Here is a 25002-nt window from a genome sequence, read left to right as displayed (position 1 = left end):
GCTTCACTGGACTTTATTTTATTTGGGGGATATGTTTTATATGTAACTATATATTTACACACACACATGCATGTGTGTACATTATGTACACATTTATATACATATATGTACACACACACATATTCCCTCTCCTTCCTCATTTGTGTTTTTACTTCCCTTTGAAAAGTGAGTGGAGGCAAAAGGCCAGATCTTGTGCCTTCCCATTAAGCAGGTGGCTTCAAAGGCTTGCACAGATCTCTGCCTCTCTCTGCACCTCTAGTGCTTAATTCTCTCTAAGTTCCTGTCACTTCCCATCACACCTTTTACAAACAGGTCCTAAGAGCACTTCTGCCATAAGCTGCAGGCTGGAGCTCTGTGCTTGCAGGAAGTTTCCTTCCTCCTCAGAGCAGACTGGGGTTGGTAAGAAGTCCTTGAATCCTCTAAGGATCCTTCAGGGGGATTAGACATGGCCAGTGGGGTTGCCTTCAGTGATAGGAGTCCAGTATCTGCCGGCTTCTGTACAGAGGTCAGAGCTCCACCAGCCCGGCAGCCTGGCTTCTTTGTATGCAGACCAGAGATAGTCCCCTATCAGGGGAGGCTGACAGCAGAATACATTGAAAGCTGGGCCTCTTAATCTCATTAATATCCCGATTGTCTTCTCCAATCTAGTGGGAGCCAATGGGGTGGCACCCGCAAGATAAAATGACCTTGGAATTCAAGAGATAAAATGGCAATCAGATAAAGTCCCTTAGCCGGAAAACACTGAAGCCATGTCCACCATGGAACCCCAAGTCAATATGAAAGTGTCTCCTACAGCAGCATGACCCACGACAGGATGTGTCCCTCTTCCAAACTAAAATAATCTGCAACTTAGGGACAATGGGTCTCATTTACTCTGAGAACCTTTGCTGCTGAATGAATATTTTTACAACTACCCTCATAAACTCCCTCCCCTTGTCTGCTGTCCAGGGAGGGGGCGGAGCTCCCAGAGGTGAGCTGGAGTGCCTGCACTGTCTCAGAGGCCCCATTAAGTTGTTAAGACATTTAGTGCCCCAGACAGGCCCGAATGCAAGGGCAGTTCAAATCTCCACACATGTGGGGATGAGCTGTGGAAGAGGGGGCTTCAATTTCTTCCCACAGAATCCCCCAGGGGCAACAGTTGGGGAGGAAATAGTAAACTAGCCAGGCTGGGGATCCCTACCATCTCTTTGGCCATATTCTCCCACAGCCCCTGTCATTCAAAGCAAAGAAAGATGGACAGTGTATAACAGCTCAACACCTGCCTCCACCACTTACTAACTCTCTGAACTTGGGGAATTACACCCTAATCATCTTACTTCCCTTGAGTGAGAAATAGGGATACCAGTGCAGATAGTCTCTGCCCTTCAAGGCTGTGTGAAGCTTAAATAAGATGATGCATGTAGGTGCTCAGCCAGGGCCTGGTACCCAGGAAGCACTCAATCAACACTAGCTGATGGAATTCTTTACCATCTTGCCACGGTGCTTTTGAGGTTTCCCTGGGTCCTGTATATTTCTGTGTTAGGGAGGACAACAGCATCCTCACAGGCAACCTGGCCCAGAGTCAGGGTTGTCTAAGACCCAAGGTCAGATTCCTGCAGGTCACTTGAGAGGAGGTATGAAGGAGGACGAGGGGAGGCAGGCACTGTTTTGCAAGTTCTGATTTCAAATCAGGGAAGTCAAGTTGGTTGGGCTGGGAATGGGACAAATAGAGGTCAAAGGGAGGGAGAAGCAGCTGCAGAAACACCATCTCCTCTTAGGGAAAGAGGCTGAGACTCAGGATACCTCAGAGCTACCCTGGAGAGGTTCTGTCTTTTCCCTGTGCCTCATTTTCTTTCCAGGAGAATGGGCCCTCACCTCTCTACCCAAAGGTGAGGATAGGATGTATGGGTGAGTGAAGGATGATGATTTGTCCCACCCTTGTCTCCTTGAGGCAGTGGCCAGGTGACTTATCTGGGGACTGGAGCGAAATGTACAGTGAGCAAGGACACCCCAGATCATGCAGCAGATATTGCGGTTTGGGCCAAGGCTAGCCCAGCCTCCATCCCACCCCAACTTCCTCCTCCTCCTCCTCCTTCTCCTCAAGCCAATCAATACCAGCACCAGTCTCCAACCAGTCCTTTTTCTTGCCGCCGCCCTGCCCTCTGACCTTTTGGGGGCCTTTCTCTTGATTCAGCTCCAGAATGGAGGTAGAGGCCATCACTCCGAGCCTGCTCAATGGCCTCAGAATAGGCTGTCATGGGGCCTATAACCAGGGACAGCTCCTGCTGGCGAGAGCTGGGATGAGGGGGAAGCAGATAAAGGCCTTCCAGGCTCAAGATAAATGGCTGCCTGCAGCCTGCTACAGTAACTTCAGGCCCCCAAGAAGAGTAGACAAAGGGTGCCCCTGTGACACTCCCTGGAAAGATGAAGGCCCATCAGCGGCAGCCAGGCTGGTTCAAAGCCCCAACTTAATTGTCAATTAAGCATGCATAAGGGAGACAAAGCCATGACAACCCCTGGCTGCATGCTGGTGTGTGATTGTAAAGCTGAGGAGGGCCAACGCTGAAAACAGCTGATTCTGCTGACAATGTGTTTGTAGGGCACCTTGTAACCAATCAGCCGCTGACAGAGGCAAAGTGCTCCTCCTGCCACCCCTATTGTGCCGGACATTCCAGGACCAGGGTCACACTGTGGTCATCTTGGGCAAGTGGGCCACAAGGCAGTAAGCGTGGCTGGGAAAGAAGGGCTCAGTAAGGGAAAGGATGCTCTGCCTCCCTAGGGGAAAGGTTTGTCTCCCGGCTCAGGTGCTAGTGTTTGCAGAGGAGACAGGGTGGGGAGTCAGGGGCATGAGACTGGGGGACTTGTTTCCCCCACCCAGCTCAGCCTTAGAGCTTGCTAATACTGACTCTGGGTGTTGGTCTTGCCTCAGGAACATAGAGTTCTTTTGGGATTCTGCATTCAGTTTATGTTTTGGGCTTAGTTAGAGATCATGCCCTAGCTGTGGGCACTGCCAAAGCCTTCTCTGAGAGCTGGGCTCCAACCTGCTGGCCACCTACCCTGGGTCTATTACCCAGGAGCCCCATCGCAGCTCATGTGCCATCCCGGCAGCCTGATATGGGGACACAGTGCTCTGATCCTGCACCATAGGCACTAGCATGGCAGTTGCCTCTGCTTCCAGTCCAGGGGCAGGATATATCTCATACATCTCGTTATTAGAAATAATGTCTCAGAGTATTAAAGTAAAAAAAAAAAGAGTTCTGCTGCCTGTCATTCTTTCTATGACTGCCTGTTTAACTTTCTAGGAGTGATGATGAAAATTGTGTGGTCTTTTGGGGAAGGTGGTGTTCACACACTTGAAAACATTTAATCCTCATGCGGACTGTGAAGTACTACTTCTCTATTTTAAAGAGAGGAAACTCAGAGAAGTTACGTGAATTAGCCACATTCATAACCTGAGATTCAAAATTATACCTAGAGAATCCAGTCCCTGGACTGGGGAAAATGACTTTTGTGATAAGCCCTAAGTAAGAATTATGGCAGAGGAGAAGCAGCCATTGAAAATAGGAACAAAGTCCCAAAAATGCTGCTCCAGAAATAGCTGGAGGCTAGGTACGGTAGCACAAGCCTATAATCCCAGCGGCTCGGAAGGTTGAGGCAGGAGGACTGTGAGTTCAAAGCCAGCCTCAGCAAAAGCAAGGTGCTGAGCAACTCAGTGAGACCCTGTCTGTAAATAAAATACAAAATAGGGCTGGGGAGGTGGCTCAGTGGTTGAGTGCTCCTGAGTTCAATCCCTGGTATCCAAAAGAAAAGAAAAGAAATAGCAATAGGATTTTGTTCCCCTAGAAAGAATCAGGAAGCCACCAAAGATAATACTGATCCCCAGCTGGTTGTGGGGGTGCCATGCTGGTGTGATATCTTCCCTATGAACAAGTTCTGAGAGGGCAGGGCTGTGAGTTCCTGGCATTGCTGTGGGGACATGGTAACGTGTGTGTTAAAGGGAAAGTATAGCATGAGGATCCGCAGACCTAAGATCCAGTCCTTGTTTGCTCTCATTGCTTGGTGGCTTGTCAAATCACTACCTCTTTCTGGGCCTTGGTTTCTCTCTTTTAAGTCCCTCTTGTTTCTATCATTCCATGATTTATATAAAAGGTCCAGACTTCTGGGACATCCCAGAGAATCAGATTCCTGTCCATGGGGTATCCAGGCTGTGTTTCCTGCGCACCTCCATCCCCCCATTCTGCTTCCAGTACCTGCTCTCTGTCCCTCCAGCCCTAGTTCTCCGTATCTCTCCTCAGGATACAGAAAGCCTAAGCTAACGACCCTATGGTGACCTCAGCACAACCCCAGCTTGTCAAAAAGCTGCTGGCCTTTGTTTGGCTTGCAGGCTCCCTGACTTTGGTGTGGAGATCACAGGTCCCAGCACAATGGCCATTGTCTTCTCAACAATGCTCCTCGCCCCAGCCACGCCCCCTGCAGCTCCCAGGCAGCCCTGTGGATCACCATAGTGGGCAAGTACTCCCATCCCTCTCCATGCAGGCCACACGCCATCTACCTGCCCTTTGAACCCTGCTTTAAACTGCCTTAAAGAAGCTAAGTTTCTTTGCCATGAGGCTGGCATTTTCCTGAGGGCTTCCCTGCCTCTCAAGAATAACCCACTTTCTTCTTCTGTATACTTGAGCCCTTCCTTTCTGTGGACGCAGGAGCCAGAGAAACTCCAGATGAGGCTCCTATTTCACGCTGAGAACTATCAGGTTCTCAGAGACCACTGAAGAGTCCACGCTATGGGTGTGGCACGCTCAGAACAAATGTTTGCATACTGCATATACTGCCTAGGTGGTGACTCTGAACCTGTCCTGGTGACATGGTCACCCCAACACTTGGGTCAGATCTCAGTTCTTAAGCCTTTCCCATCAGAAGGCAACTAGCAAGCAAGAGAAGGAACAGGTTTCAGAACCACCTGAGTTACAATCAGTTGCTGGCTTCCCTTCACAAGACTTCACCAAGAGAAGTAGGCTGTACCACACTTGGTCAACATGTGTACCAAACAGACCCAAATAAGCCCATCAATTCTGGGAAGCCAGCTTTCCTGGAAGAATTAAGGTGCAGAAGTACTGAACCCCTAGCTTGTGTCCAAGATAGCACTCACAGTATAGGGGTGCTTACCATACCATAGGCTGTAAGGTTCCACTCTGACAAACCCAAACCCCACAGCACGGACATCTTAATCCAGGCCTGGGCCTGGCACACCGTAGGAAGTCTGTCAGTTTGGGCCAACTCATCACTGAATAGATTTCAAGTGACTGACTCTGCCCTAACCATGACAGAGATTAAAAGCCTATAAGCAGAGGCTGCCACTAAGAGGTCCTTCCCTAAAAGCCACTGGGCTTCTCCTGCTGGAGCTAGAGAGAGTTCCAGTGTAGGACATGACCGGGGATGGCAGAGGGTATCTAGGATGCCATCCTCCATCACAGGGATTGGTGATGCACGTCTGCAAACCCTCTGCCTGCAGTTTGGACCTGATACCAACAATGCAGCCTTTGGGGGGCAGAATCTGACCAGCTGAGTCAGCGGCCACACAGGGAGAAGAACGGGAATGGCAAATCGAGCAAAGGACTATCCCTTACACCCAAAGCCTGATAAGGGTTTGGAAGAAATCCAAACAGAGCCACACACCCTTTTCACAAGAATATTCTGGCAATGGGAGTCTAAAGGCCATCCTCAAAATTTACTTCTTGGGAAAAAAATCTCGAACAAGATAAGACCAGTGGGGAAGACGGTGAGGTCCGGTGCAGTGAGGCCCAAACCCTGCTTACCTGGCAGCTTGTTTGGAGGAGACGTGCTGGGTTGGTGGTGGGGGGAGCTGTGCGTGAGCAGGGGGTTCAGGCTGTGCGTCTGGTTGGAGCTATAGGCATCCATGGCCAGCTTTTGCCGGAATGCCTCCTCTTTCCTACGGTTTGCAAACCAGTTGTAGACACGGACCTCAGTGACCAAGTTGGAGCCCAGGCCATGGGCTTTAGACGGGGAGACGCCTCGCTGCAAACATTCTGCCCTGGAATGGACAGAGTGGGGATGGTGAGAATGGAGGGGGTGGGAGGAAGGAGGGTTCCTAGTGTTTGCCAGACATACAACTGTAGGAGTCTTGGTTAGGAGTGTGCAGAGGTGGATGGCTGAGTGGGGAGCTGGGAAAACCCTGTCCTGAAAAAAGGTAGATCCATGTAGTTATCTGATAGGATGACCAGGGGGAGGCCTTAGCACACACAGAGTAGGCTGTGCTGCCCCGGAAAACAGGGGCTTGGGTCTTTGGTGTGGCTCTTAATGAGAAGGGAGCTAGTTCAGGGAGGGGGGCCATGTAAGGTTTCCTGACACCTCCTTGTTCTGCCATTCTTCCCATGACACAAAACGCAAAGTCCCTTGGTGGCTCTGACTAAGTCTCTTCATAGAACTATGAGAGAACTTCTGGGCTTTTAGGGTTTGGACACCCCAAAAGGGTGTCAGGAAAGTCAGATTCCTTATTCATACCCAAGAACTTCCTGCAGAGGGAAGATTGGGCGGGATATAAAGGAGAGCAGCTGGAGATGGCCAGTCTCTAGTTTTATTAGTGATGATTAAACCCCAAACCCAGGTGTGAGTAATATTTTTATATACCACTAGATGCCAGGGGAATTCTCAGCAGCACACCCGAGGAACCGGTGGCATGCACAGGTCCATTTCTCTGCCTCCCTGCTTCCAGCCTGGGCTTCCTGGCCTCATCCTACCATTGCCAAAGCCAACCCAGCCCAGGGACAAAGAAAGGGCCCACAGGCCCTGGCCAGAGTCAAGAGAAGCTGTTTTAGAAAGTCAGTACTGGAGCCAGGGCGACTAGGGCAGGGATGAAACAAAAAGATATTCCAAGGATTTCTATAAGTTCTTTCTTAAAAATACACATAGTTATTAAGACACACAAAAAAAGAACTCTATTAGAGTCAATGTAGGCAGAGTGGAAAGAACACGTCCGACTAATTCTTAGGCTCCGGCCAAGTTTCCTTTTGGACCAATGGGTATACAACAACTGGTAGAGGCCAGAGACGGAATCTGTGGCTCAGAAATAGTTTTGCCCTGGCCTGTAAAAAGGTCAAAGAAACATTTTTTTTCACTTCACTGGCATCATATTTTATACCAGAATTCTCCAGCGTATCTTCTAGAATAAGAATTGATGGGAGTGTTGGAAAGTATGTCATAGAAGATGCCACGTGGGTTTCTTGGCTGGAGGACTTCTCAGAGCTATTCATATATTAACATATGTTGTGACTCTCTAAGTATCCAGATGATGTTTCTCAAACTTATTTCTCAATACATTGAAATGGGGGTTCTGGGAAATCCCGCTTAGCCACACTTCTCTGGACCATCAGGGTCTCAACATCCCAGGACTGAGGGGGATGGATCTTGGGTCCACAGGTGGGCTTCTGGTGGGGTTACCTGTTGCACTCCTCCACTAAGGCCTCCCTCTCTTCCTTGCTGGGGTTCTTTTGCCGGTCGTAGGCCTGGTACAAGATTTGCTGGGACGCGGGCCCCCATTTGAACCGGTTGCGTCGCATCTTCTTGTTGGTGGGCTCAGAGCAGGCGTCGTCGGACTGCCCAGGCCCCTGGCTCTGTTGACTGAACTCTGGAAAGAGAAACAGCAGCTGATCCTGACTGCTTTTGTCTGTCATATTTCCAGAGCTCTGGACTGTCTGGTTGAACTCTGAAAAGAGAAAGGAGTAGATTTGATAGGGCCGGTAGCCTTCACCCAGCAGACAGACAGACGGACGGACAGACAGACGGACAGACAGACGGACGGATGGACAAAGACCCCATAATTCCTCTCCCTTCTGCTTTGCAAGCTGCTGTGACTCCACGTGGGGCTCCTGAGGGGAGGCCTCGAGCCAGGCCGCTCACTACCCACCTCAGTTGCTCCAGCAAAACCACTCGGTTCCTTTTTTCCCTGAAGGAGCTCAAACGTAGCCAGCCATTGTTTTGAGATTAATTTTTTTCCTCTGGTTCCCTGGCCCTCCGACAGGAAGCAACACTCTGCATCCTGAACTCTTGTATATGGATGGCAAGGGGTTGAACCCAGCCCAGTCTCAGGCCCAGGGGGAAACTGCTCAAAGGTGCAATTTACACTGACATAACACATTCAGAGACTACAGATAGCTCTCCCCACCTTTCCTGTCTCCTCACATATCCTAGGCATTTGCATTCTATAAGTTCTTGGAAAAATACCAAGCCCAAAACCTTTTAAATGATGCTTTGAAATAAACATTCCTGGAGCTTTGTATTAAGAAGAGAAGATGCACTTTAGATTTCAAGTGTAATTTCAAAAGCAAAGGTATGTGTGTGCATGTACGTGTACATGTGGGTGCCAGGGGTCAATTTAAGACAAACCAAGATGGAAAAGTCTTACAGATTTGCTAATAAATCTAAAAGATGGCAAGTGCAGAGACTGAAATATAGGACCTTTCTAGGAATGAGGTTCAACGAGTTGGAGAAAGATATACACAGATGGAACGGTGTTCCCTGTCTGCTTCCAGGGTCCAGGCATACATATTTTTGTTGAGTGAATGAAAAAGATGGCAATTTGGTCCAGATTATGAAATTTTATATTCACTTTATGACAGCTTAAATAAGATTCGATATCTACTTTATTAAAGAGGTTTATGATGTCCTCTTCCTCGCTTCTGCATGAAGCAGAGTTCATCAGGGGTAATTGATTCCTTTTTACAGATGAATAGACATAGAGGCCAAGCACTCTGTTGAGCAAGGACATATAATAAATTCATTTTTTAGCTCCTGATCCCCATGTTCTGGACCTTGATGTTTTTCTTTCTCAATTCCGAGTAACTCCTGCAGGTCTCAGAGCATTGGTGGCCACAACCTCCAGAGCCCTATGGTAATGACTCAATGTACCATCATTTCTTTTTTCAGTACTGGAGAATGAACCTAGAGGCCTTCTGCCACTGAACTACACCCTCAGCCCTTTTTAAATTTTGAGACAGGATCTCACTAGGTTGTGCTGACCAGCCTTGAACTTGTGGTCCTTCTGTCTCACTCTCCTGAGTCGCTGGGATTACAGGCTTGTGATACCACACCTGGCTGTGCCATCATTTTAAAATGTTCTCTTTCCTGTTCCTCTGGACAACTGGACCCCAAATCCTTAAGGTTCAAAGATCACTACTTCATAGCTGAACCCCCTCTACTGGGAGGACCCCCTTCCCAGTGTGGTCCTTCAGTCCACTTTCCTCCAGCAGTTGTGAACTCATTGCCTAAGAATCCATTTCCATCCCAGGGAAACAGTGGACTTCTAACCAACCTGGACCCAGTATCCCAGCTGCAGGTGGGTCGGCCTTGGCTTAAGCAGTAGCCAGATCATGAACTCTCCCCCTGGCAGACGGACTGAACTATCACTGGTGCCTTTGATTTGGGGCTCACCCACTTTTGGATGATTCTCAGGCCATCTTAGGACGGTTTTCTCTGGTGCCCAACAATGCCCTTAGAGATCTAAAATAGTCTCTGGTAAATTTAGAAGGAAGAAGTCACTGACTCCTTGTGATAATGTGGTATACCAGATGAGTTGCTTAACTTCCTGGTCACTCGGCCTCCCCACTTATGGAATGGGACTGGGCTGAAAGCCAAAGGGGCACTAAACAGTCTTTAAGAACATTAACCCCTGGTCAGGACAACGATGATGACCCAAATTCCTATGGTGGTCATACTTTCCAAAGTGCTTTCACGCTGCTTGTGTTATTTGGTCTTCACGGCGCTCTCTGTGTGCAATTGCCTAAGGGATGATCAAAAAGGGGAAAGAGAAGTTGCCTGCACAAGACCAGGGTGTCTGCTCCATATTTTCTCTCCTTTCTGTGGTCTGGCAAAGCACCTGTTGAGTCACTCTTGAGACATAGCCAAAGCCCATGTAGATAATCCCAAGGACCTGGGATCAATGTAAGATTTTTCATTTGAAGCGAACAGATGTTGTCATGGTTGACATGTAGTGAGCTATTTCTATGGTGAGGTTTTGTACAACATCTTCTCACTGTATCCCTTCATCCCACCCATTGTCACAGCACTCTCTATGTGAGAATTCTTACTCTTTCCATTTTATAGATGAAGAAACTGAGGTTCAGAGTGGGTAAACAACTTGTCCCAAATCACATGGGCGAGGGGCAGGGACCAAGATGCAAACTCAGCCTGGAAACTCTAGGGCTTCTAACCACCAGTTTATAAATCACATATGGCTAAAAAGAAAACCTAAATAATACACCCCCAAACTCCTCAAGTCTGACTTCTGTGCAGGTGATAAAACTGACTTCGGAAGCTTTGTCTGTGGTCGGAGAGACACAGCCTCCACTAGTGTGGGGGCTGCCTCAGTCACCTGCCCTCAGGAGGCTGCAGCCTGAATGGTGTTTGGCCCAGAGCATGCCTGGATCAGCTAGGGGGATTTGCCTGCATGTGCAAGATCTACTGACCTCAGGGGCTTGAGGAACTAGATTCCCACTAGATTGCCTTCCAGCCACCTCCAATCCCCTATTTCCTTTTGGATTCATTGGGAGGGGGAGGGAGGTAGAAAATGTTCTTTGCCCATAAAATTAACTTAGAGAGGTTGGTTTAAGCAATCTCTTTATAGGCTTGGGGGGTAGTTTAGACAAGGAGACTCTGTGTGCAGACAGGCCCATGAATATTACCATTTATTAGTTTTGATTTTTTTATGAAAATCTGTTCTCGTGTACCATCTTTTTAAAAAAAATTTTCCCTCTCTCTTTCTCTTTCCACTCACTCCGTTCACTTGTGTTCTTCTTTTATTCATCTCCCTTCCTAATTCTGATCCCATGCTATGTGTCTTGCCTTCATCCTTCAAGATTTGATTCAAATGTCACCTCCACTAGGAAGCCCTCCATGATGTCTCCAGGTGATTTAGTAATTTCCCTGCTGCCCCTTGTGTACACCTTTATAACAGCTCTTAGAGAGCAGCTGTCATTATTTACCCAAACACCTCAACTCCCTCAGTGGATTGTAAGTCCCTGCAGAAAAGGACCTGTGTGTCCACAGCCTGGCATAGTGTTGGGCACATATTAGGTGTGTGTATGATATTAACAGAGGAAAGAAATGTTTCTTAAGCTTTATGTCTCCTGTGACTTAAAAACAATAACAATGACAAACAAAAAGTCCCTTGCAAACACTACCATCAGCTTTTGTAAATCATTCCTTCTCGAGCATCTTAAGAATCTGGAACCTCTGCCATTTTAGAAGGCCCAGCCACCCTTTCCTGCCCCCTTGTCCTTTCTGAAGGAAACTCCCAGTGAACACAGAGAGGCAGAAAACCAGAGATGGTGCAGAGTGGGCCCCCAACAGTTCTCGGGCCTCTGGAGACTGTGGCTCCTGAGATTTTTCTTGGACTTTGTAAGAACTATTGAGTTGCTTCATGTCAGGAACACAAATTCTTCCAGAGCTAGTCATCGTGGATGGGGGTCAACCCATAGTTTAAAAGGCCTCCCCTGCCAAGCCACAAATGGTTCTCAATTGGCTTCTTCCCATCACTTCATGTAATGCTTCCAACAAGAGAGCAAATCACCATGCACATGAGATAAATACCTAGAACCTTTCCTTCCACAGTGAAGGGCTTTCCAGCAGACACTGAGATCACAAAGACGGTCACCATTACTTCAGAGCAGTGTGTAGCATAAAAAAACTAGTGATTTTTCAAAGTGACTATCCAGCAAGGGGGCGAGGGAGAATGCCCTACCCAGAAAGCGGTGGAAATAAACATCTTGACAAGGAGATACAGCCATGGCCCAGAGAATGGTGTGCTGCGAGAGACAAGTGTCAAAAAATTTTCCTAGGAGTAGTCCAGGTCAAGCTCTATGAAAGTATGATGTCAAGGTTACTGTCCTAAAATTAAAAGACAATGTGCTATTTGTACCCCCATCATTCCAACGCAGTGCAAGCTTCCCTAGAATTTAAACCAAAGACCTTCCTTCCAGTATCATTCCATAAAAGAAATCTTGAGACAGAAAGAAAATCTGGGGATAAGGGTGGGAATAACATGAATGGATGGGTCAAAGTTCCAAGCATAGAAACTTTTATTGTGCCCTTCCTCAGTCATAAGTATAATCTTCATTAGACAGTCACCAGCTGAGGTCCCCAAACTACTGATGTTTGTAAATGTGCATAAGTACTTTAAATTGCTTCAGGATTCAATCCTACTACTCCCCCTCCCAAAGAACAGGGTCAGGTTCTGCATATATTTATCTACACAAACACCTTTACTTTTAAATACCTTTTCCAGTAGGGAGGAAAAGAATAGTTATTATGAATGATTGGAAGTTATTGACAGCTATGAAATATCTTCTCTGGAAACTCTGGCCTGGGGCCATATATCAATGGGGGATGCTGGGTGTACTTGGTGGAAGATATTCCACTCTTTTATCATTTGGTGTCAAAGAAAAGGAAATTGGAAAGAAGGACCAAATTATTCAAGGTACAAGGCACACGGTGAAGGACCTGTCAGAGCAACTAGCTGGATGGTAAGGGGCTGGGAGAGATGAAAATGATACAAGTGAACCCACTGTGTTATCAACTATGAAGGTCAAATGCACCTGCCATCTTCCTTATATTTGCCAAGTGCTCACGATGGATCTCATGACGAAGGGGAAACCGAGGCAGCCCACAGAAGTCAGAGTGAGGACACAGATCACTCCAGATTGAGGCAGAGGCAGGCAAAGAACACTTACGTCGGAGGATCTCCCGTTGCTTCCTGACGTACCAGGTATACAGGGCAGCTCGCTTCTGGGTCTTCATAGGGGTGCCTTTGTTGAGGTGCTGAGAGAGGTGTGATTGGTTCAGACCGGTGATGTCAACCACTTCCCTCTGGGGGATGTTGTGTTGCTGCATGTAGCCTTTGATCATTTTGGCAGCCCTCCAAGGGTCCTCACTAGACAGACAAGCAGATGGTTAGGGTGCTGTGGGAGATGTCTGGGGAGAAATATGCTCTTGCTAGGGCTCTACCTACACTCTATACAAAACCTGTCTTCATGGCCTTCTCCACCTGTTCAAGCTACAACCTTGAGAGAGGTGTGAGGTTAAATCAAATCTAATCAGAAGAGGAACTACAGGCCCCTGAACGGTACACTCTTTTCCTTCTGATGTTAGCAGAGAACAGATGACTGCTCATTTTCAGGAAAGAGCAAGGACCACCAGCACTCTCTCTCATTAAGCAGAAAGCAAACTCATGTTTTATTGTGCTTTCTCTCATTTTGCTGTAATTCAAGAGACTTAAAAAGTGAGAGGCCCACTAGGAAGCTTGAGGTGGGGCGGGCTGATCCTACAATGATAGGAGATCCTGTCAGTTTCTAAATTCACTTAATTTCTGTCTAAACCTCCTTCTAGAAGTCGGTCTTGGTCTCTTATGAAATAGGCGTGGATTGTAAGGGTCCAGCTCCTGAGAAGCAAGGAGGACTTCTTAGCCAAATATCAAATAACTTTCAGAGTTTTGGAAAAAATTTCACAAAATACCATGATTGAAGAATCACACCACTTGCAAGGCAAGCAAAGTTTAAAAAAAAAAAATATCCACAGCTGCACTTCCCAAATAAAACTTAATGGGGAGGAATGATTTCAATTTTGGAGTAAAACATTAATGATCCCAAGTGCCTTGCTTTCCTGTATTTTTACATTTCTCTTCTGAGAGGGGAAGGGAACCTGGAAGGTAATGTTTCTCACAAATTTCAAGCCTGAGCTAGGAATGTAGTCATACATTTCATTTCTCATAAACATAAGTGTGCAAAAAACTCGTATTTGACTTTGAGGTTTATTTATTTAAAATGTTTTCAAAATAAAATAAAATATTTTCAACTTTTCTAATATATTTTCTTGTTTATTGAATAGAAGATGTAAAAAGAGAAGATAATGCAGAAAATTATTCAAGAAGCAACAAATTCACATAGGTAATTTTAAAAATTGCAGCTACACAGTTAACTTAAAAATTCCTTTAGTATATGTTGATATATATACATATCCTTTTGAGAGGACATAAAAATAAAGGGAAAAAGTAGTTTCAGATGAATCTACAAAAATAGGAGTTAAAGCAGAAGCCAAAATAGATACACTACTGTAATGCATAATCATTGGTGCCTCTATGTCAAATAAATCTTGTTTAATGAATTAAAAGATCTCCAGTCATCAAATGGAAATATTTTATAAGTATTTGCATAGTTGTGATTATTTTAGCAAGACCTTGATATTAAATATATGAGAATCCAGGCTTTGAAAGAGATGTTTCTGAGAAATGCAAACTTTCAGATTAATTATATATTAGTTAATAACGAATTTCTCAAGTATTTACAAAAGAATTTCCAAAGACTACAACATAATGAAGAAACAAGAACAAAAACAAATAAAATGAGTTACAGTTTCAAACGTGGAGAATTCACTTTGAGTAAGAGAAAAACAAGGTAATAAGCAAAATTTTGGACACTCATGTAAAACATCAGAGATCACTTAAAAACTTATTTCTGGCGAATATTTCCACAGATATTTTTAGGGTGGAAAACACTTTCAGCAGACAGGAACAATAGCTTCAAAACTTAGGGGAAAAAATATTTGGGTTTTAAAAGTTAATACTGTATCGCTTTAACAGATTCTTTTGGCTGTTTTCCTTTTGTTTAAATTTCTTTACCTGTGCTCATTTTTGCGTGCCTAAGAAATCTATCGAAATAGCCTAACGTTCTAACAAATGCGAATGTTTCTGTGAAAAGAGGGAATTAGCTCAACGATGGAGATGATTAGATAAATAATAGTATTTCAAAGCTCACAATAAACCTTATAAACTGAGGCCCAACCTTTAAGCACGAATTAAAAGACTAGAGTTGGGGGTAAGATGGCGTAGTTATTATACCTTTACACCTCTCTGAGCCGAGAATTCACGTGCATTCACTGGGAAGAGCTCAGAGAGCTGGTTACTTTTTTTTTTTTTAATTTGAAAAATAGAGCTCACTTTCAGGTGTTCCGCACCCGGATAAATGCTCTGTTCCCTAGGAGCGCTCACTCGCAGCCATTGTGTTCCAAGCGCAGGTGTCAAACGCCAGACTCGGCGCCCGCTTTGTCCGCGCGACACACCTCTCAAACAATGACTTTGTTGCCCAGGAGCAGAAAAGACCTGGGGGGCCCCACTCCTGGTCGCCAAGCTTTCGTTCAGAAGCCCAGACTCCATTTCCTAGCCAGCACCCGATTTCCCTAACGCAGCCCGCTCGGCTGGGACCCGGGGACGCGGGAAGCGCGCAATCCCCAACCTTTCCTTTCTGGCCTATCTCCTTTGTGGAGCGTCCAAGCTCCCCAAGCATCCAACCGCTCCCCCAAAGTGATCTTTTCTTTTCCTTCTTTTTTTTTTTTTCCGCCTTAGATAACAGGGTGGGAGGAAAAATGCATTCGCCTGGCGCTCTGGAGCCAACTGTGCAATCACCTGGGAACCGCTAGCAATTTCTTGAAAAATTGCTTTAATAAAGTCGGCCACTCCCGGGGGCGGTGGAGAGAAAGGCAGCGCTCGCCTGGGAAAGGGAGGCAAGCCTCGGGGTCTGTCCTGCGTCCCTACCTCAGCGAGAATCTCGGCCTCCCTAGCCCTCCTCCCCAACCCACTTTGGGGAGGAAAGCGGGCTGAGTCCCACGACCCCGGACCGGGCCTTGGCTCTCGGTCGGCAGGGCCCTGCTGGTGTCCGCGGCCTTGGAGTTCCGCGGGCTGCTGCAGAGATCAAGCCGCGCTGCTGCGGCGCTGGGGCGGCGCCGAGGCCTGGGGGGGCGCGCCCCGCAGCGCTGTGCGTGTGTCCTGGGGAGCAAGCCCGCGTCGGCGTTTTTATTTCCTTTCCTTTCTAAGCCGCGTTTACAACTTCACCAATGAATAACCCGCCTCTCGTTTCAACCTAATCACGGCTCTTTGTGTATCTTTCTGTTGATGATTTATAGAAATAAATTAATAACACCCCAACTCCACGTGCTACAGTTTATGTTACATCTCAGCCGCGTCCAGCCCCAAAAGAGACCGCGTGCGGAGGGGCGCCCCAGTTCTCCTCTGGTTTCCACTGTTCCTCCCGGAGCCACGATAAGCAGCGGCCGCCTGAGGCCGGGCACAAACGGCCTAGGCCGGGATGGCAGGCGGCGGCAGCCCGGTTGGTCCACCAGGCCCTAAACACCTTCTGATCGCTCTGGCACCCCAGACTCTCCAAGGGTCTCCTCCTTCGTCTCAGCCTTCTCGACTCGCACCTTCCTACTCCCTAACCCGGGTCGGGGAGAAATTACCACCAAGCGGGGGAAAAGGCGAGGGAAGAACCTCCAGTCTACAAATTATAGCAAAACACTTTTTTTTTTTTTTTTTGGGAGGGGGATCTGGAAGTCCCCTGGATATCCTTGGCTAGAGGGCAAGTCGCCAGATTCTCAGAGCACAAATTCAAATGCAAGTTCCATATCCCACCCCAAACTGGCGTTGCGGGAGTGCGACCGAGGCCGCTTGAGTCCGGGCGCGATTTCTGCACTGGCCCCGGAAACCTTGGAACCCGCCGTGGCGGTTAAGTGTCTGAGGCCAAGCAAGGGGTTTCTTCCTAAAGCTGAGTGGCCGGGGAGCGACGTGCAATCTAAGGGAACCGCTTGGCTCCTTGGATAATTAGTAACTAGCTGTCAAAGCGTAGGCCGGTTGGGGAAGACCAGCAAACGTCCCCGGGCCTCCGGAGAGACCTCCAACCTGCCTGACTTCTCCTAGCGGCAGAACTGGTGGCGAGATGTGTGCAAGCCCTGCTTTCTCTGATTGAGACCAAATCTTTGTGAAAGGGGTCTTATCTGAATTTACCCCACCCCATCTCGGCTTGCTTAGATTTGTGGTTTCTTATGCCCGGTGCGGGTCCAGTTTCATCCTACAAGCAAAAGTTCCCCTTTACAAATCTGAACAGGCGTGGGGATTCGAGAAAATCCCGACCCTTGCATAGTTGCTGTGGAGGGGACTGCCCACCAGAGAGCTGGCCTCCCAGATCCTAGCTCCAGTGCTGCCAGTCCCTTGGTAAAGAATGGCAGATTGCTGCTCTTCCAGAGGCCGGCCTGGCCGAGCTGGGGGAAAAATGAGTGGCCTGAGGTTTGTGAGGTCGCAAGCCTCTGCTCCTGAGAAAATCACTGCATCTACCTGCACCTTCAGTTTCAGGGTCAAACCTCCAGTCAAAAGGTTTCATACCTTGGGTTGTTTCAGGCCGAGTCCCAGTCCCACTGGGAAGGCCCGTGGGTCTTTCCACTCTAGCCTGGGGGCCAAGAGAGATGAAGCCTTTGGCCCTAGGGTCACCTGGCTAAGGGACTGGGAAGGGTCCAGGTGTTGGAAGAGAAGCGGAGCATCCACCCCCCCCGGGGGGGGGCGGTTTCTCTGGTAGAAAACCGACGGACAGAGTGGTCGACCCAGGCTCCTTCAAAGCACCAGGCACCAGGAGCCGGGGACGCCAGGGACGCTGGCAGGTACTCTGCACCTAGGTTGCTGCCTACCTGAGCATTCGGTCCACCTCTGCCCGCTGCTCCGCTGCTTCCTCGGTGTTGAGAGCCTGCAGCTCCTTGAGGATGGGAGGGGTGTCATAGTCGTCACCGTCTTCGGAGCCCTCATCCCCGGACAAGCGGCCCTTGGTGTGACCGTTGGTGAGGGTATGGAAGACCGGCTTGGTGTCCGGATCTGTCCCGCTTCCAGGGGACAGGGGCAGCGTCTCCAGTTTCACCCCAAAGCTCGGAGATGGCAGCAACTCCTCCAAGGCCTGGATCAGCACCTCCTTGGTGACCCCGGAGCTCAGCAGGGCGTTCAGGAGTTCTTGCTGGAGCGATGTGAGCTTGGACACCATTTTCCAAGGACGGAAAAGAAGGGGGTTAGGGGGTGGGTGGGTGCAAGTGAGGAGGGTGGAGGGGAGTTCCACAAGCAAGCCCCAAGTTCTGGAACCCCTCCACCCTTCAGCCTCCAGACACCTGTTACTCCCCCGGGGTCCCGGAGTCTCCTCTGAGAGGAGTCAGAAAACTTCTAACTTGCCATGATCGCCACCATTAGGCCATATAAGATATGCAAATTAGTGGGAAGGGCCCAGCTTTCGGCAAGATGCAAATGGTGGTGGGGAGGGGGGGAAGCGAGAGAGAGGGAGAGACTCAGGGGCAGTCGTGGGGAGCCGGAGACCTGGACCAGGAGCTCGGTTTGCCAGAGCCCATTGTACTCACGCTGGGGGTCTGAAGACCTTCTTTTACTGGTTCTGTTTATCAGCCACACTTTAGTTGACCTTTGGACTTGTTAAACAAGTGGCCTGCAACCTAGGCGCGGGGGCTTTTCCACTGGCGCCAGGCTCTGCTTCAGCCCAGAAAGAAGAAACTGAGCTTCGGGGGTTTCAGGTGAGAGCTGGATAAAATTGGGGGACCCTTGGAAGAAGTGGATGGAGAGGATGCGAAGAGTACACAGCCTCCGCGATCTCTGGTGGTTTACCAGGAGAGCCAGCTGGTGGAGGAGGAACTGACCCCTTGGGAATGGGCGCAGAGACCCGGGGGAAGTGGAGTGGCGTTAGGTCGGGGGGAGCGTGCCCCGGAGCGACCCCATTTATTTCTACCTCTGTTACTGCTCTCCAGGCCCCAGGCCCTCACCGGCCGGGTTTGGCCGTTTGGATTTGTAGGACTGCCGGCCAGGACAACGTAGGGAAGGGGTGAAGGAAGCCGGGAGGAGGCTTGGAAAGCGGCACGGACTAATTTATGGCCAAGAGGGAGTAGCCAAAATGGAGCTTCCCCAGCAGCAGGCGCCCAGCCTGGTCAGGCCTGGGGGAGCTGGATGCGTGGGTGGTGCTGCCTGTTTAAAAGCGAAATATCAAAGTGCCTCGGCTTTGGAGGCAAAAATAGGACTGTGGGGACTCCTTTCTAGTAGTGAAAGCAAAGCTCGGCCTGCCGCTGGATGGACAGATGGAGCAGCGTTTTCTCCCCATCCACTCATTTCTGGTTTGTTCTGTTCCAGGACAACCTCGGTGCCCGGGGCCAGAGACGCTCTCTGCAAATGCAAGGTCATTGTGGCAGCATGCCAAGTAGAGAAGGCACCCACAAGCCACTGAAAGAAGTTTTTTTCCACCCAGGCCTGGCCAGGAAGGAAGCCAACGGCCTTTCATTATTACAGGAGTTTCTGCCACATCTCCCTGAAAGGCTGAGGGGGAAAAGAGGGCCAAAGTAAAGGCTCCCAAATCTACAGGCTTGGACCTGACTTGCAGAAGAACAGGGGAGGGGCTTCTTATAATCCCACCTACCCTGGGAGCTTCAGTTTCCTGTCTGTGAAAAGGGATACCTATTGGTATCCTGCTAAGGTGCAGGGCAACTGTGCCATTGAATGAGACCACCTGTGTAAACCCTTGGTCTAACAATGGTGCTCACACTTTCCTGACTGGGAAGGCAGGAGGCCTGTTCCCAGTAGTAAAATCTAGCCCTTCTGGAAGCTTAGAGTTCTCAGAATCAGGGACTTGCAGTGCTGGGTTTGGAGCAGCAAGGACATTAGGGACAAAAATTCAGAATCAGCAGGAAATTTGCAAAGAAACTTCTAAATACAGTCTCCTACCTCTCCCTCCTTTGAGACAAGTAGGAGGAAATTAGGCTTGGGCTAGGGATAGAGAAGAATTTCAGGATGAGGGGAAGGGTCTACCCGCTTTCATCTGCTAGGTACAGGCTCAGATCTGGGAAGGCTGGTGATGTGAGTGACCAAGGACAAGCTATTAGGGAGCTAGGATGCCACTTTCGAATACAGGCTGGGCTACGGGTGCTTGGGTTTCTGTACTGGGAGTCAGAAAGAAGAGAAAAGCTTGTATACATGGAACCCCGAAGAAGGTTTATCCCTATCTCTGACCTTTCTCTGAGAAAAGGGGTAAGAAATTTATAGACATCAGGGCCTTTCATGTCATCTCCTTGTCTTCTAGTTTGTTGTGACATATGGCATATTCTTGAAATTCTTTCCACCCAGTAAAACTTTCTCTGCCTCCCCAACTCCCTTTAAGCGGGATAATGAAGTGGTCAAAGTCAATGTCCCTGGAGAGCAATCGTTTTTTTCTGTTTGTTACAATCATGACAGAATCATCAAGTTTTTGTGTTAACCTGGGAAACCCCATTGAAAAGCCAGTCATCACTTCCCTCTGACAGCACAGCTTTGTATTTCCAACTGCTGTGTGCGCCATCAGACTGCCAGCCAGGCCTCCTTCTCTCTCAAAATTCAGGTGCCTGCAAACCCGAACCCCAGTCACCTTAGCTGGATGCACAGGAAGTTGCACACAGAGTACAGGGAGAACTTCCTCTGAGTGTCCAGGTCTGTCTTCCAGGTAATCTGGCTACTCATATCTAGCAACTTCCCGCAGTCCTCTTGCCCACACCCACCTTGTATATGCCCCTTGGTGCAGTGTAGGTGCTCACCAAGGCATCACGTCTAGAGATCTGTAAAGATTCAATACCTATTCCTTCCTATGGAGATTTAAAAAGAAAAGTATAAATAGGACAGCAAATAGTTCTTCAGGATTCAGGTTGTAGATGCTAATTAAATGAGCTATCTCCTGAAATCCTTCAGTGAAACTTCCCTCCTATAGAGGAAGACACAGTATGATTTGAATAATCTCTGCTTATGTTTCACATGGTATAATGTAGTGATAGACTCAGATAGTGACTCCAAAATAAGACATGGGAGAGTCTAAGGAGGTTGCTTGTAGCCACTGGAGTAAGTTAGTGGAAGGGCTGGGACTGGGGCTCAGGACTTCAGTGCAGGACTTTAGGGTGAAAGAGGAGGGTCTATGGCTTTCACTGTTTTGGGAGAAGGAAAGTTGAAAGGGAGATTCTATGGGAGTGAGGTGGAGGATACACAGAAAGAACTTTGGAGTCAAAGATACCTACACATGCAAAAGGATAATGATTCTGTAATAAGTTTTTCAATATGCCTTTATTTTATTTATTTATTTATATGTGGTGCTGAGGATTGAACCCAGCACCTCGCACTGCTGAGCCACAACCCCAGCCCTGTGTTGTGTTTTTTTAAAGATGAAATGAATTAACAACTGCATGCTCCTGGATTATGGCAGGCTTTCACATATTCAGAAAAAAGAGATATACCATGAAAATATGCTTAAGTGAGGCAACTGACCTCTTTGGTTCCAGATTTCTTTCTTTTTTTCTTTTTGTTTGTTTTTTGGTACCAGGGATTGAACCCAGAGATGATTAACTTCTGAGCCACATCCCCATCCCTTTTTAATTTTTATTTTGAGACAGGGTCTTGCTTGCTTGCTTGCTTAGGGCTTTGCTAAGTTTCTGAGGCTGGCCTTGAACTTGCAATCATCCTGTCTCAGCCTTCCAAGTTTCTGGGATTTCAGCACGGTGTGCCACTGTGCCAGGCCTCCCAGATTGTTTTCTTAAGAGTTACCAAATTTAGAGGAACCATATTAGGTTCTTTTACCAAATAATAAATTTGTAGTTCAAATCCCAAGGTTTTCTATGGGAGATGGAATTCCTAGAGTAAAATCATTTAAAATCTAGTTAGTGGGTTATTCTGTGAAATTTTTGACTAAATGAACAGATGATTGTCTCTGAATGATCCTGCTAAGGATGACTTTTGTTCCTTATTTATTCAGATTTTCCCAACTGTCAGCAAGGAAACTATAGTCTAAAAATAACTTTCCCAGACACAAAAGTGTCTATGCTACGTGATTCCATTTATATGAATTTAAAAAGTAGGAACATTAACCCATAGAGGTAGAAGTTTCTGGGGTGGTAAAAGATTCTGTGTGTGTGTGTGTGTTAATATTTATTTTTTAGTTTTTTTGGGTGGACACAACATCTCTATTTGTATGTGGTGCTGAGGATGGAATCCAGTGCCTCACGTGTGCTAGGCGAGTGCTCTACCACTTGAGCCACAACCCCAGCCCAAGATTCTGTGTTTTGATCAGGATAGTGGATACATCATCAGGTTACACCTGCAGGATTTGTGCATATTGCCATTATGTATGTTTGCAATATGTAAATTATAATTCAGTAAAAAAATAAAGCCAATTTCAAAGTATAAAATGTAAACAGTGGAAGTCACCTCCTTATCCTCTTCAAGTGTTTACAGGTAATGTGTGGCCCCTCCAGGATCTCTTCTGTTCACCAAGTATAGTCCCTCATCTTTAAAATATATAGACTAACATATTCTAGGAGTGGGCAAACTTCTTCCATAAAGGAATAGATAGTAAATATTTTAGGTTTTGTGAGCCACACAATCTTTGTCACAACTACTGAACTCTGCTGCTACAGACAATACAAACAAGAATATGTGCGACTATGTTCTAATAAAACTTTATTTGAAAAAAATATTTGGCTGGCTGGATTTGACCCATGGACCAAAGTTCATCAACTCATGCAGGTCAAAATCTGTTGAGCTGAAAGCAACCTTAGAAGTCATCTCACTTGAATTCTTCATGATGAGGAAGCAGATTTCTCATTTGGGAGGAGAAATTACTTTCTCAAGAAATATGACCTGGAGCCCAGCATGGTGACACATGCCTGTAATCTCAGTGACTCGGAGGAGGCGAGGGAGGCAGGACGATCATGAGTTCGGCCCTAAGCAACTCAGTGAGACCTTGTCTCCTCTAGTAAAATATAGAAAAGGGCTGGGGGTGTGACTCAGGGGTTAAGCGTCCCTGGGTTCAATCCCTGGTACCAAAAAAAAAAGAAAAGAAAAGAAAAGAAATATGACATGGAGCACTAAGGAAATCCTGGCTTTGTAGTCAGGTAGATCAGCTGCTGTCTGGGGATGAGGAGCATGACTTTGGGCACGTTACTTTATTTCTTTCGGTCTTTATATTATGACCGTGTACAAATCTTGACAACAGTGGAATTTATGCCTCATGTGGTGGTTGGAAGAATGAATTGAAGTGACACAGAGAAACACTTTGCATGGGGCTGGCACCGCAGAGCACAAATCAAGTGCTTGCTCGGTTACAGAGCCTGGCTCAGGGGCCCTCTCCCTTCCACCCTTCTCCCTCCCTTCCTTCTAAAATGCACAGCTGACAGGGTAACACTACCAAGTGTTCAGTGTGGAACGCCTTTGGAGAGTGCTGTAAGAGAATAGCAAATTAGATGCAGGAAGATTCCAAATCCCACCAATCCCAGTCACTGGTTTTCTTTTTAGAAATTCCTTCCAGGCCTGAGCTTTTACTTCCCAAACATGCTGCGAATAGGTCAGCCTTGCCAGGGAAACTCCTAAGGGTAGAGGCAATTTATCTTTTTTTGATTCAACAATGCACATATTTTTGCTGGGTCATTTTTTAGAAATAAGGTGTTCCCAGGAGCTTGTAAAAGATTAAATTAAAAACCAGTGAGCTGGTATGATATTAAACTAATAAATACTACACTTAATGTCAAGAGGCTTCACTCCAATAACCTACTCCTCCTTTTCATTCTGCAACACCCTTGAAAAACAAGGTTGACAGTGGGCCCAGCACACACAGTAGGGGCTCTGTGAATAAATGTGGGTCCAGCACATAGTAGGAATTTTATGAATGTTTATTAGATAGACAATATGGGCTAGGCTGTAGCGATTAGGGGGAAAAAAGCCATAATCTTTATTAAAAGTTCTTGGAATCTGGTTTTTTGTTTGTTTTATTTTTTTTTTTAACCAGGGATTGAGCCTAGGGATGCTTTCCACTGAGGCACATCCCCAGCATTTTTTTAATATTTTCAGTCAGCGTCTCACTGAGTTGCTTAGGGCCTCACTAAGTTGCTGAGGCTAGCTTTGAACTCACAATCCTCCTGCCTCAGCCTCCCAAGACGCTGTGTTTACACCTAATTTGGAATCAGTTTCCACATGAATATTCAGATAAGTGTAACTGATGTGCTTTCTTGCCCCTTTCCCTCCTCACAAACCTTCAGGGTAGGAAGTGTCATATGAGGAAATAGAAGTTCCGGAAGAGTAAGGACTGGCACAAAAACACAAATGGTTGGGATTGGAGCCTTCGTCTTGGGCTGAGGGCCCCCAATCTCTTGTTAAGAAGTGCCTCACATCTGCATTTTCATACCTTTCAAGCCTTCTACCTAGTCAAACAGAGGAGACACCCATAAGTACCCTGCTTGGTCAGCACAGAGAGGAATCTGATACAGACAAAGAGACCTCAAGATCTTTCCCATCAAAGGAGGCACCTGACATGTGGAGAATCCTAATATTTACACACTGGTTTGTGACATACAAAGAGCTTTCTCCTTTCATTGAATCCTCCGAAGAGTCCCATGAAGAAGGTAAGGCAGGTATTACTATCCACAATTAACAGATGAGGAAACCGAGGCTCAGAGAGGAAGAATGACCTCTGATGGTTCCAGGATCACCACCTCCTGACTTTTTGCATCTAAAATCCGTGTTTTCCCCACGATGTTGGTTGGGTCATGGTAATATTGGCACAAAGCAGCCCAGGTACAGGCCTAAGACACAATAAGACACTCTAATTTCCACTCCCCAGGTCATGCTTGGGTGATAGAGAAGCTCTTTTCTCTTGGACCTCGTCCCCATCGCCCCACTCCTCCTTATGAAAAGGTGCCCAGAAAGAGCCCACTCTAGAGTTAGGAACCTCCACCCACTTAATATTACCTTGTGTCTCCCCCACCGATATCTCCTCTCCTCCAGTCCAAGGGTTAGAACAGTAGACTCTGCCCCAGCTCTGTGTGGTGTGCCTGGTCAGGAGTGCTATCCAGGCCTTGGGCACAAGAGTGGCCCCCTCAGCTTCACACTAAGAGATGACCAAGGTATCCTTTTATGCCCTGGTGACCAGACACAGGCTGCATACAGGGATGCTGAGGCAATAGCCAAGATTTATTGAGCATGCACTGTGTGCTGGGCCCTATGGGGGGTTTCTGGCCCTGCTGGGATGAACGAGCTCAATTCCTGCTCTAAAGGAGTTGGTTAGATGAGGGGAGATACAGACACGTGTGCACTTACCTCTCTTGCTAGATAGAACCGAGTAGGCTTTGTAGTAAGTGATGTGCTAATTGCCTTAC

At 47.4% G+C, this 25002-nt stretch overlaps 1 protein-coding gene and 1 long non-coding RNA gene across 8 annotated transcripts in view; one reads left to right on the top strand and one right to left on the bottom strand.

Moving 5' to 3' along the window:
• Nucleotides 1-18159, bottom strand: part of Hnf1b (HNF1 homeobox B) — a 51657-nt gene extending 33498 nt beyond the window's left edge. For 3 of the 7 annotated variants that reach the window (XM_046423178.2, XM_046423179.2, XM_058572319.1), the window contains exons 1-4: nt 17494-18159; nt 12720-12919; nt 7435-7699; nt 5793-6028 (exon numbers count right to left, since the gene is read on the bottom strand). In XM_046423178.2, coding sequence (XP_046279134.1) covers nt 5793-6028; nt 7435-7699; nt 12720-12919; nt 17494-17837 — 1045 coding nt within the window. In that variant the 5' untranslated portion in view covers nt 17838-18159. Of the gene's footprint in view, nt 1-5792; nt 6029-7434; nt 7700-12719; nt 12920-15574; nt 15773-17493 lie in introns of those variants that run through there. The other 4 variants (XM_046423180.2, XM_046423181.2, XM_046423184.2 and 1 more) reach the window with 2 other exon arrangements.
• LOC124078413 (uncharacterized) lies at nt 18131-22047 on the top strand. The gene is made up of 2 exons (XR_006846896.2): nt 18131-18369; nt 18977-22047. It is a non-coding gene; the product is annotated as an uncharacterized LOC124078413 (long non-coding RNA).
• The last annotated feature ends 2955 nt before the right edge of the window (nt 22048-25002 follow it).

The sequence above is a fragment of the Marmota monax genome, unplaced genomic scaffold (assembly GCF_021218885.2).
Source record: "Marmota monax isolate L192 unplaced genomic scaffold, Marmota_monax_Labrador192_F-V1.1 WCK01_AAM20220418_F8-fsc00171, whole genome shotgun sequence".
Taxonomy (NCBI): domain Eukaryota; kingdom Metazoa; phylum Chordata; class Mammalia; order Rodentia; family Sciuridae; genus Marmota; species Marmota monax.
This window is presented reverse-complemented; position numbering and strand designations above follow the sequence as displayed.